The 12,619-nt window shown below is 39.5% G+C and overlaps 1 protein-coding gene across 1 annotated transcript; it reads left to right on the top strand.

The window, feature by feature from the left end:
* Positions 1–7,852: 7,852 nt before the first annotated feature.
* LOC145453411 (protein GrpE-like) lies at positions 7,853–10,161 on the top strand. Its single transcript, XM_080331385.1, has 3 exons — positions 7,853–8,061; positions 8,690–8,846; positions 9,168–10,161. The coding sequence occupies exons 1-3, from the start codon at positions 7,988–7,990 to the stop codon at positions 9,597–9,599; spliced, it is 663 nt and encodes a 220-aa protein (XP_080187511.1). The 5' UTR covers positions 7,853–7,987; the 3' UTR covers positions 9,600–10,161.
* Positions 10,162–12,619: the final 2,458 nt, after the last annotated feature.

The following is a 12,619-nucleotide window of genomic DNA, read 5'->3' as shown; positions in this document are numbered from 1 at the left end:
TGTTGTTTCGAAATAAGCTATTCTCCTATGTGCCCAACATCATTATTCATCACTAGCTAAAACGGCTTCGGAGATGGCACGGCATTCCATCGAGGAAGAATAATCCGCTGAAAATAATGGGCTGGGCATATTGCCTTGACGTGCAATGGCCAAAACACTGCCAAGATCGAGAGGCCTATAAAACGGCATACGACAGTAGTTCACTGGCGGCGTGAAAGCATCTGAAGAGGGCGCGGAGCTGCGGTCAACTGCAAAATTTTTTTACTTCGAATTTAAATTTGCTTAGTGGTCCGTGTATTTTGTGTATATCAACACTCAACAGTCATACCCTTTAATGCCATCAAACTATCCGTTGGGATTGCTAGCATTCTGGTTGCATTTTGTAATGACGATAAGGGGGAAGCGAACGTTTTCAGTATCATTAAGGGGGGCGTGTCTGAAAATGTTTGAGAACCACTGGCTTAGAGGGCTTCCCCACAAGATCAAGCTTTACGTTGAGATGGTCTTTCAGCTAGTAACGTATCCCGCTAGCCCCAATATCGAGTCCTTATTCGCTGAAAAGCGTTTCCAGTATCGTGCACAGCTCAGACTTCAAAATAAAATGAAATTAATGATGATTTTTTGTTGTATTTGTATTCCTTTGATAAAATATTGCTTCGTTTGTGGTCACTACGCCCATTGCCTAAATTAAGTAGCACCGCGTTGTACTGACGTAGAGTTTCAAAACGATGGTTGCCTAGTCCATACCGATATTGAATTCATGCGGCCCGCGGTCGCTGCGAAATTTGAAAAGTGGCCCGCGACCCGTTTTGAGTTGGCGACCCCTGGTCTAAATATTGTGGACGGATGTATTGTATGATATAATGAGATTTTCATATTGTATACCATTGTATTTACTATAAGTTATGTGGCTGGCTCTTATCTCAGTATCACATACCCGGTTAAAACCGAAACACAAATATACAGTTTATATTAGCCTATAGCAGGTAAGCAGGGTCGGTTTTTAATACCTTCACAGCGCGTTTTGTAGTGCAGCCTTGATCGGTGGATAATCTGAGAATTATCAACGAAAAACTCACATAACTCCGCTTCTACTAGTTGGAATTGAATCAAATTTGTCTATCGCTGGTGATTCGCCATGCGTTCTTATGGGTGCGGCCGTGATTCGCTCGTGGCGGTGATTCGCCGTGAAAATCGTGGTTGTGATTCGCCTTTTTTGATATAGGCTGTGGCGGTGATTCGCCTGTCATGTATTTTTACGAGGTCTCTGGTGATTCGCTATGTGTTCTTATGGGTGCGGTCATGAATCGCCCTTTCGGGTATATGCATTACTCGACCGGTGTTGAAGAAGTATCAGGTATGGTAAATAGCCACGTGATTAGTCCTTAGTTAATGAGTATATCCCAAATTATTAAATATGTCCGATTCGAGTTAATCCCAACGTTTACGGTGATTACGACTTCAATATATCGTTATTCTTATGGCGGGGGTGGCATGCGGCTATTGCGTCTTATGGATGCGGCGGTGATTCGTACTTTCGGGTGTAGACTGCGAGTGGCATGTCGTACTTTTAGCAAAAATGGGTGTGAAATAGTTTGCTAAATCTAAGAATCACTTGCGTGGTAATATTTTGGTAATTAGTTTGCCGCAGAGCCGACGTAGACGGCGACTCAAATATCGACAATAGCTGCGTTCACATACTAGCACAGGGGTGGGCAAACTTTTGAGCTCGCGGGCCGCATTCAACATCTGAATCCATTCGCGGGCCGCACTATGTAAAATTGGGATTAAATACCAAAAAGCAATATTGATGGTATTTGATTACATAGTGAGGACATGGAGATAATATATATGCTTACTTAAAACAAACCAAATATTGCTATGATGATATCGTACACGCGCCAGAAACAATGGCGAGATTTCATAGGCTGGTCGATTAGTCCAATTTGTCAAAACTATAGTGATGAAAGTCTGTTGTCCCGGTTCTCAGAACAGGATTCAAATTTAAATCTGTGAGCAGTAATCTGTTCATAGATTTACTAATTCCACTTTTGGCTCAGTTCCAGGACACACAATGCTGACGGCATCGTAACCATCTTAGCTGCAAACGCGCTTCTACTATATGTGTAGATAAAATATAAATACTCTAATTCCACGCATACAGAGAACGAATCTATTTAAGACACGCGCAAATCGTTTTTATAGGCACATCACTGAAATAATTAAAACTGGAGTGGCCAATCTGAAATCACTGTCGTGATCCGAATTACGTCTATCTCGTTTAGGATTTCTGTGATGTTTAGCAGTTGAAACCTTTCAAACTGCGTGGGCTTTGAGATCGGGCAGTCGCGCCAGAAATGAAACATGAAAAATAATATAGGAAGTAGGTTACCTTAGAAAAGTGGTTCTCGAACTTTTTAAGACATGTTCCCGCTTATGATTGTGAAAGATTTCGCGCCCCCTTATCGTCATATCACAAAACGCAATCAGAATGCTATGGCATTAGTTTGGTGGCATGGAGGTTACTACTCTTGATGAGAGATTTTTCAATTTGAAATTCATACTAAATACAGAGCAATAATGAATTGGGAGTAATCGCGCAGAGCGCGAAAAAAATTTTCAGCCGAGTTCAGCTTCGCGATCTCCCCTCAGATGCTTTGACGACCTCAAGGGGCACGCGTCTCCCAGGTTGAAAACCACTGCCTTAGAAATATCACGATGAAATATACTAAGAAAAGTTTAGTCAAGTCCCTGCATTAATTCGATTTAGTACACATTTTATCAATAATTTTGATAAGTTTCTTTAGACTCTCGCGGGCCGCACAGATCGGTGTTGCGGGCCGCATGCGGCCCGCGGGCCGTAGTTTGCCCACCCCTGTACTAGCACTTCGGGTGTGCTTGATGACATTCGATCTGCATCAAAATTACCGGCTATGATAATGTCTGTGGATCGAAGGCTTACTCCCCGATGATTGTATACCAACACATTGCATGCAATGTCACACACCTCCATTTACGCGTATACTGGTGTGGGCAAACAAGCGCGACGTATGTCTGGATGGTATTTTTTCGTGGAAACACAGGGTGTAACATGTTTACTTTGAATATTGTTCATTGGTTTATCGATTCAGAGTTGATATCCGGATCCAGTTACGTACTTTATCAGGGTTTCCGATTTCAAACTGAATGTCGAGACATACATTGACCAATAAAGACACAATATAGTAAACATGCGGGGGGAAAACTCGACCTGGGATTGTTATCGCGATGGGTGACATAAATCTAACCGTTTTCCGAACACCGTTATCCACATACCAACCATCGTCGAGGAGGTGTTTTATTCAGACATTTTGACTCTGGAAAATCCAAAGCACGAACCCGGACATCACAGACCTATCGAAACCTATTGTCCAATTTCCCAAACATGCATTTCGATATACAAGAGCACATTGCATGTGGACAACCGATGATTTTGATGGGATGCACCAGAACAAGTGAATACGCGATTACACAAATGTATCGGAGTCGTTGTTGGTGTATATTTTGTCACTGTTCGTTGTAATCTATTTCAAACTGTCGTCAATACAACAAATACTAAATTGTCAGGTGTGTTTGTCAGATTTCCAAATGAAAATGGTTTTGTTACACTGGGTAAACGCCAGATCCCCCAAAGGAAAATGATATTTTTACTCAGGTAAACGACGGACCACCAAGTGAAAATGGTTTGTTGCTCAGGGAAAAAATATATTTTCAAGTGAAAAAGGTTTGTTATTCTGGGAAAAAATATATTTCCAAGTGAAAATGATTTGTTGCTCGGGGGGAAAATATATTTCCAAGTAAAAATGTATTGCCATTCTGGGTAAACGACAGATCTCCAAAGGAAAATGATATGTTTACTCAGGTAAACGACGGACTGCCAAGTGAAAGTGGTAATTTTACATAGGTAAACGTCGTGGGTTCAGTGTCGTTGGTCTTGTTAAACGTAGCTGTCGAGTTGTACAATATACTTGTCGTGAGTATGCAATTACGGAGGGGGATAATGAAATTGTTATTATGAGTGCCAGAAGGTTGTTGTATGTAGATTTGACAGTAACCCTATCATTCGTATATGACAAACACAATCATGACCGTGAATACATTAACTAACTTGTTCGGTCCCGATCCATGCGATAGACTTCTATCTCCTTACATTCAGTCGTGTCGTGTCCATTTCAATACGGGCCCCCACATGTATGACATGCACACACTAACGCCGTAAACAGAAGTTGATGATTTTGAATAATATAAATATTTCTTGATTACATCGGAATGTCTATGTTGCAGAAAGTAAATACTTTTATGGTGTTGTGTGTTTAATGAAAGCAATTGGTTACAAGTATGTTTTGGGAAAATAAAATTCATTTTTCTGTATGTTGCAGTTTGTGAGGAAATGACAATAGATTCGTGGTTTTAATTGAATTGCGCTGTTTTAATGTACGCTTCAGCATGGAGACATGACGCTGAACAACAACTCGATTCACTAAACAATTTGTCACTGGTGTGCAAAGGGTTAGGAAAATTTTAATACAGCTCCATCTACTGGTTGTTTTGTTGTGAGGACAATCATGTGATGACTCAGGACTTTTCGGTAGCAAAGTAGATTGTTTTGTGCGTTAGATTTGTGGAACATGAGTCGAATACACAGTCTTTTGCGGAAGTAACAAGATTACTGCGATGACATTGGTAGGTCTCTCAAGCAGTGGCCATGGATTTGTTTTTGAAAGATGTCGCGATATCGATATAATAATTTCTAAAAGTCAAACTCGACATATATCATGAACGTGTAGGACTCACGATAAACATTATACTTATACAACTTTGTTACAAGAACTATGATATTTCTGTAAGGTGTGTTGGATTATTTGAATATTTAGATGCGTGACCATTCATGTAAAAAAAGTTCTTGTGACATCAAAACAGTTTGTAGAGTGTAACCAAACATTTAGTTTCGTAGTGTGAGGATATCGAGTAAAGTTGATTACTTTGTGTGATCTAAATATACTTCGTACTTTTGTAAGAGTTGTAGGGATGATCATTCGTATCCTACAAAGTAACTAGTTGATACAACAAAATATTGAATGTGCGCTAACACATTGAGTCCATAATCCAAGAGAGTGAAAATTATTTACACTAACATAATTCTTATCCAGCGAAACTATAGACGGAGTTTAAATTTAGATCGTATTAACCGAAGTGATGAGTAGGCTACCTCTAGTAAACAAATCGAAACGGACAAAACAAATTTCTGTGTCTTGGTTGTTGTAAATAACTACTTGGTATGACATTAGCTGGGCGGGTGTCAATTCGTATCTATCGAGGTTGAATGTTTAACCATACCGAAATGAATCCGAACGCATAAAGCATACATTGATCACAATCGAGTTCGGTGAGAATCAGTATCAATATGAGTGGTATATTATTTTTCGCGATATGCAACCAACCTTCTGAGTAAAACTTTTCAAAAATTCGTCATGTCATAGTCGGTTGTTACGAATTCGAAAAAAAAATGTACTTCGGTTATCACGACAAAGGGAATTAAAATCAATGGAGTATTTCGAAGTGGTATGTTCAACAATCACTAAATGGCAAAAATATCAAACTGTGCATACAACTCGGTTAGGTAAACGATACAGTTACAAGAATGATGTAACCGTGATTTACAGATGACAGCCTGATGATGTGAAGCTCAATCACTCAAATGTGTTCATTGCAAAGTATTTGACACAAACAAAATATTGAATGAAGACCCACACTTCGGTTTCTTTCCGGGTGAGTGAAAATTGTTTTCTGCTGGACATATATGATTTACCTTTAGAAAAACGATCTACACCGATTACGCGACGCTGTTTCATATCCGTCGAGTGAGTAAAATTTCTTTGAAATCCGGTTTAGTGGGGTAATTGCTAGGGATTATATCACATACAAGTGAGGTCTTTTAGTGACAGTAATTACATCTACTTTGACGAATGACAATAGGAAGATTTCTAATTTCTCTGATCGTGTGTGTGTGTTTTACAAATAATTCTAGTACGCCTAGCTATAGGACACATTTAGCAAACGGCATGCGAATTGTTTTTGTGATGACAACGACTTTCAGTAGTCTGGTTAGATGATGACAATTATTTTAGGCGGTTCAAATCGGTATCACTACTATGAACGACAAAACAAACAGATTTTTATAGATTTCAGTGTAGGACATATTTCGATTTTAATACCGCTATGAGTTTTGTATATTATCCAAGTGTAGTAGAATAAGGTGCACCCATTGAAGATATTCCAGATCGCTTCTGTGGTGATAAAAGCCTTGAAGTGTAACCTTGTAATGTTTTTACATTTAGCGCCTACGACAGAGAGTGTGGATGTAATTGAGTATTGGTCGCACGCTCGAAAAGGGCGAATCACCAACACGAGTTTCGCGGCGAGTCACCAGCGGGCCCATAAGAACCCCTGCCACCTCACGACCGATCTACTATACTACTGACAGCTCAACAATTTCATGGGGTTGGCAGAAGAATTAGAAATTATTTTTTTTTCGATTTTTTCTGATAAATTGAAAATTTTAATAGGATCTGCGGAGTCCTATACTTGTTAGAATTGAACCAAATTTGGTGTACAGCGATTTTTAGGGTAACCTGACAATTTAATAAGTGAATGGCTGGAATTCGGAGGAAAAAGTTATTTTTGAACAGCCCTAGTGCTCATAGGTTTGTTCAAAAATAACTTTTCTTTCGGATTCCGGAGATCCGCTGATTGCCTAAAACAAAACGCTGCACACCAAATTTGGCTAAATTCCAACCAGTACAAACCGCCGCTGAGCCTATTGAAAATTTATTAATTATTAGAAAAAAAAATAAAAAATTGTTTCAAAATTTACTGTCACCCCCATGAAATCTTAAAAGAACGATGCATAACAAGTTTTGCTGACTTCCAACCGGTAGAAGCGAAGTTATTGCAGTTGAAACCCTTGAAATTGCAAAAATAGCATTGATGGTGGGAAATCCCAGAACTATCAATAAAAAACTCCATTAACTTCGCTTGCGGTCGGAATTTCGTCAAATTTCTTTTGTATCGCTTTCGTAGACAACTGGACAATTTCCTGGGGTTGCCAGTAAAATTTCAAATTTCTTTTTTAAGTGGACCCGAATGACCCGAATCCAACGTATTTTTTTTCGGGGGGGGGGGGGGGGGTGACGAATTGCTGTTACGGTCTTGCCCACAACCTACCGATCAAGAAGCCGGACGCATCACCATTGCGATCCTCCCCACTATTTTATAGCAAAGCTAATTTTTATATGACATGATGCGTCGAATACTAATGAAAATATATATCTCGTCGGCTGTAGCAACACGAACCTAGAGCAGTAGAGCTCTCTGCCTATGTCAGTTCCCGGGTCTCGGTGGTCCACGAAAGTCTATGACTGCATTCCAAAACTATTTCCTCACTTCAATAGTTGTCGAAGCCAACAAATTCAACGTGAACTTATACTTGAAGCAGTTTTATGCTTCTTCGAAAAAAACTATTTATACCCCTACTTAATTGGAATTATGCCTCGCTACTTGCACTGCTTCTACGCTAGTACTTTCACTGCCACAGGCTCACCACTAGTATGGTTAAGTTGGTGAAGTGAGAACTGAATTCATAATAGTAATCAATATTTTATCGAGTATTGAATAGATACACCGCAACCATCTATCAGAAGTCCAAGAAAAAATAAAGTACCTTATGGAAATTCTGAATGCGAGCTCGATGCGCGCAGTGTAAATTATGTTGTGGTAGAAGTGAACGATTGCGACATCCTTGCAAAATCAAAAGTAGCGTGACCGCTTGACCGTGTGTACTGTGCTTTGCATTTTGTATGTTGATATTTGGGTACCGACAGAATCACAATTACAAGATAAACTAGAAGACATTGTTTTGCCAGAGTGGAGTCGCCTGACATATAGTATTATGAGTGGAGTGATAAGTCGGCTTTCGCGGCGTCTTTTCCAGCTACAAGGTGACATAATTCCAATTTCTCGAAGGTACAGTATATAGGCATTCCCGTATTCGTATGTATTTGTTATTGGTTTGTAATTCAAGTGTGGAATTGACATGCTTAGTTTGTATATATACCAATTAGTCTCAACAAGCTAGTTATGTCTTGTGCAGTTGTGCTCCTAGCTGGATCATGACGACTTTCTGGTCTGATTTTAAGGTAACAGACAATTACGTTTATTTGCTTAGTAGCCAAATTCGTTTCGAACACAATCTTGTCCGAAAAAACTGATGCCTCAAAAATTGTCTCAATTAGCCACTTGTGTCTTATGTTCTTATCTCATGACAACTTGTTTTCAAGACAATGGACCATAATGTTTCTTGATTAGCAAAATACGTCTTGAACCAAGAACTGAAGCTTCAAAAAGTGTCTCATTAAGCTAGTTATGTCTTGTGTTCTTGTCTCGACGACTTTCCACAAATTATTTGCCCTTCCAACCATTGAGTTACATCATTACCAAGATATAGTTTCGATATTTTCTTCCCACTTTCTCCCACTTGAAAACCCTGATTGGTTACGTCACAGCATCCGAAACGTGTTGAGAAAGAATAAAAGCATTCATATTCCTTCCCTTTTGTTATGGTCTGAACTCTGAATAGCTACTTCATATCCAGGATACTCTTCAAACGATCATTTGCATCTGTATCACCGGACAAAAATGATGAAGGCAAATCTGAAGTTGATAGTGCAGCAGAGCTTAAGGGCGACAGTGTAAAAACAGAAGAGAATGAAGAACTTCTGAAGCTGAACGATGCACTGAAAGATATGAAGGTAGTCGACACAAATTCTGGATGTTTCAATCATATTTTAGTAGTGACATCACGAAAGAATTGTGATGTAATTTGACTGATGAAATTCTTTCATGCTACACAACTTTATCCATTGATAAGTCTTGATGTATATAACATGATGATACCATTTGCTACAGTTTGAAAATGCGTGTGATGCTTTGTTGATTCTAATAATCCATAGGCCTATGCAAGGCAAATATATCCTGTAATGGGGTATTTATCTTGGAGCAGTAAGCAGTGTTCTATCCAATTTTCACTATTTTGTTGTGGTTAAACTCCTTATTATCTTGTGATTTGACAGGACAAGTACCAACGATCACTAGCGGAGAATGAAAATGTGCGGAAGCGTTTGAGGAAGGAAATAAGTGACTCCAAGTTATTTGCCGTTCAAGGCTTCTGTAAGGATCTTCTGACAGTTGCTGACATATTGTCAACTGCGGTAGACACAGTTCCAAAAGATATATCGACAAGCACCGAAAACGATAAAATGTGGAACGATTTTTATGATGGCGTCAAAATGACGAAGCAAGAGTTGTTATCAGTTTTCAAGAGACACGGTTTGGTACAATTCACTCCTGAAAAGGGTGACAAATTCGATCCAAATATACATGAAGCGATGTTTCAAGCCCCAGTTCCAGATCTTCAACCTGGCCTTATTGCTCATGTTCAAACATCTGGCTACTTACTGCACGACAGAACGCTCAGACCAGCCCAAGTTGGTGTCTCAAAGTAGGCCGACCAATCTACTAAGACTGCCACCTGTGTGGTGTGTGGCATGACAACTGAATATCACAAATCCAACCTGGTGATTTGTAGAGAATCGTTCCTCCAGATGTAGAAGATGCCGGACTGTTTGTAATTGATGATTCATGTCTGTGCAATGAGTGTGCATTTACACTTTACAGATCCGAGTTCTCTGCTGTGCAACGTACTTGATCTGGTCATGGAATTTCAGATTTGAATCACAATTTCTAAATTTAAGACGTATTGATGTTGTACTTCACATTGTTTGATGATTATGAATTATGTTACCAATAAAATAACTAGATGCGAGTCACGAAGGAGAATGTTTCTAATCTATAGCATCAATTAATGATTTGTAATGGTTTTGATGTATCAGTGTTCCCCTACTTGGGAGACGTTGGAGTGAGACCGGTCTTAAGTAAGCTTCCTTAATTAACCTATGTCCATGAGGCCTCTGGTATGGATTTTCCATCCTCACGGAGCTCAGTCTATCGTCTATGACACAGTTTATGTTTCCTTAGAATAGTGACCAATAAATCTCTCATTTGCAATACTGTCGTCGTCGTTTCATAATACTAATTGCTCGGGAAATCATGGAAAATGGGTGTCCAGCGATCACCATTAATTGCGCGATTGGCATTTGCCTAATACTAACCGCAAAGCGATATCAACAACAGCGGCGTTGCAATTTGAAAAATGCTAGTTGAAGTTATTATGACGGCAGCTAAGGGCAGGCTGAAGTCGTTATTTGTGGTATTAATGAAATTTTTCGACTACAGTGGTCATTTACACCAGACATATTCTGTACTATAATTTAGGGTTACCATACGTCCTCGGTCCTCTTTTTTGAAAGTGTCCTCGGAGAACGCCCAAATGTCCTCTTTTTTTTGGAAATTCTGGTTTGGAATTCGACTGAGATATAGTGAATCAGTACTCAAGTAACGTTCCGGCGGGTATTTCGGGAGTAGAGCCGAAAAGTTGACCTTTTTTTTCTTTTGTCAACCAACCAGTCGGGAAAAATTTACCATATTTTCCGGATTTTACTCTAGTATTGTAAGTCTGAAAATTTTGAAAGTGTCCTCTTCATATTTCCAAAATATGGTAACCCTACTATAATTCCATATCTTCCGATTAATACGACGGCCCACTTCTATGGTACTTCAAGACACCGCTTACACCAGCGGTTCTCAACCGGGGGTCCGCGAAGCAATTTCAGGGGGTCCGCGAGACCTCTAAATTTTTAGAATGGTTGATAACCTAATTTTTATTTTATTTTTTTAATTTGAGAAAGCATGAGGCAGTTTCGCACCACAACTGCTAAAACCTCATGACTCATATCATCATCATAATCGTCTGACATGAACTATCGTAGTGTCGAAATTCATTTTCATTGCCAATTTTCCAATAACCTGCTGATAGAAACATATTGCTGTTTAGAGACGCTTTGTTGGGGTTTGTGGAAAAAATAAAAATATGGAGATAGTAACGTCAATCAGGGTGACTTTGTAATGTCTGCGAAACCTTCTCGATTTGAAGTTGTCAGTCTTATCAAATTAGTGAACAGTGGCTTGAAATAAAAATGTCCGAAGCATTTCCCTAATTTGTCCCATTGCCGGAATTGAAACCTCGCCACCAAACCCATCATATCCTGTAATATACATAACCACTATTTGAACAGCTTCTTGGAGGTACAGAACTTCAATATACTATTGAATATATTCATAGTGAAATGAGCCCGAATATTTTCGGCTGACATTCGTCATAAATCGGACAATGATATACCAGCTCTTGAAGCTTGGCTATCAGATTTGGTGCATTCTTATTGCGGATGCCCTATCGACAAGGCTGGTTTTTTGATGAACAAGGAGTGTTTCGTTGCTATCAAAGCATTACGCTCCAACCCTGTCATTCATATCACCAGTTATATTGGTATGCAGCCTTGTCTTGTTAATGTTTAATTGTTATCATGGTCGAAAATGTTTCCTCGTAAATATATATATGTAAACCCGAACAGAACAAGTCGTTTCATGACAGTCTTTCTCAGGTTGGAAAACTTGGATCCATTCTTTGGCGCATAAAATTTGTCTATACTTTTAGATTAGGATTTCACTTTGACGGTAGAAACTCTCTGTGGGTCGATCAAAATGCCGTCGCGGGCCGAATGTTACCCGTCGCTGCGCTAGATGCTGGGTGTGATATGTTCATAAAATATATGTTTCCTCATTTTGGTGCCATAAATGTTGCGATCACATCAAAAGTATCTTCGGAAGCGCTATGAGTTAATATTGCATTAGCCTCCATCTATCTTTGCGGAAATGGTTTCCGGCACTCCTCGTTCATATCAAAACGAAGACGCGGATTTTCAAGATACGACCACGTAGGCTACTTCAAGAAATACAGCAGCAAAATTAATAAAATAATAAAAGGCTACCAATTTCTACATAAATAGCATCATGTTATTTTCAAGAATAATTATTATTTTGCTGTTTATCACAAGCCTACAGTTCATATTTGCACAAAACAGATGAAGGTTGCACCATATAGAGCTAAAATTGAACTAAATCTTGAGGGGGTCCGCAAGAGTCCGTGACGGTCAAAAGGGGTCCGCGAAGCCAAAAGGTTGAGAACCACTGGCTTACACGGAGCAGATCGCGATGAGAAACCAAGATAAACTTCCAACCCTTATTAGGTAGGAATTTCGAAACCGCCACCCATTAGTGTTGAAGCTGTGGATCATACCACTACTCTATCCCGACGAAGCTGCTGACATATTGAAAACGTAAATGGATTAGTATTTATGAGGTGAACATTTCAGGCGGCTGTGAGGTCTAATATAGCTAAGTCACGAGTCATCTCACATCTTTCATACGTCGCATCCGAGTCAAGCCATTTTAGGGCATGCCAGCGACTCCAGTCGAGTCAACTGATTAGATGAGACTGTCTCGATCGTCTAGCCATCATAACTCGAATCATTCCAACACTAGTTTAGGAACAACCGATCTATCGACT

The sequence above is a fragment of the Botryllus schlosseri genome, chromosome 13 (genome assembly GCF_051294905.1).
Source record: "Botryllus schlosseri isolate E-star chromosome 13, Bs_hap1, whole genome shotgun sequence".
Classification (NCBI taxonomy): domain Eukaryota; kingdom Metazoa; phylum Chordata; class Ascidiacea; order Stolidobranchia; family Styelidae; genus Botryllus; species Botryllus schlosseri.
This window is presented reverse-complemented; position numbering and strand designations above follow the sequence as displayed.

Excerpts from the sequence above, each read along its gene's own strand:
- LOC145453411 (XM_080331385.1), top strand. The coding sequence starts at position 7,988 with ATGAGTGGAGTGATAAGTCGGCTTTCGCGGCGTCTTTTCCAGCTACAA. Across the intron at positions 8,062-8,689 it reads ATAATTCCAATTTCTCGAAG|GATACTCTTCAAACGATCAT; the intron begins GTACAGTATATA and ends CTTCATATCCAG. Across the intron at positions 8,847-9,167 it reads ATGCACTGAAAGATATGAAG|GACAAGTACCAACGATCACT; the intron begins GTAGTCGACACA and ends GTGATTTGACAG.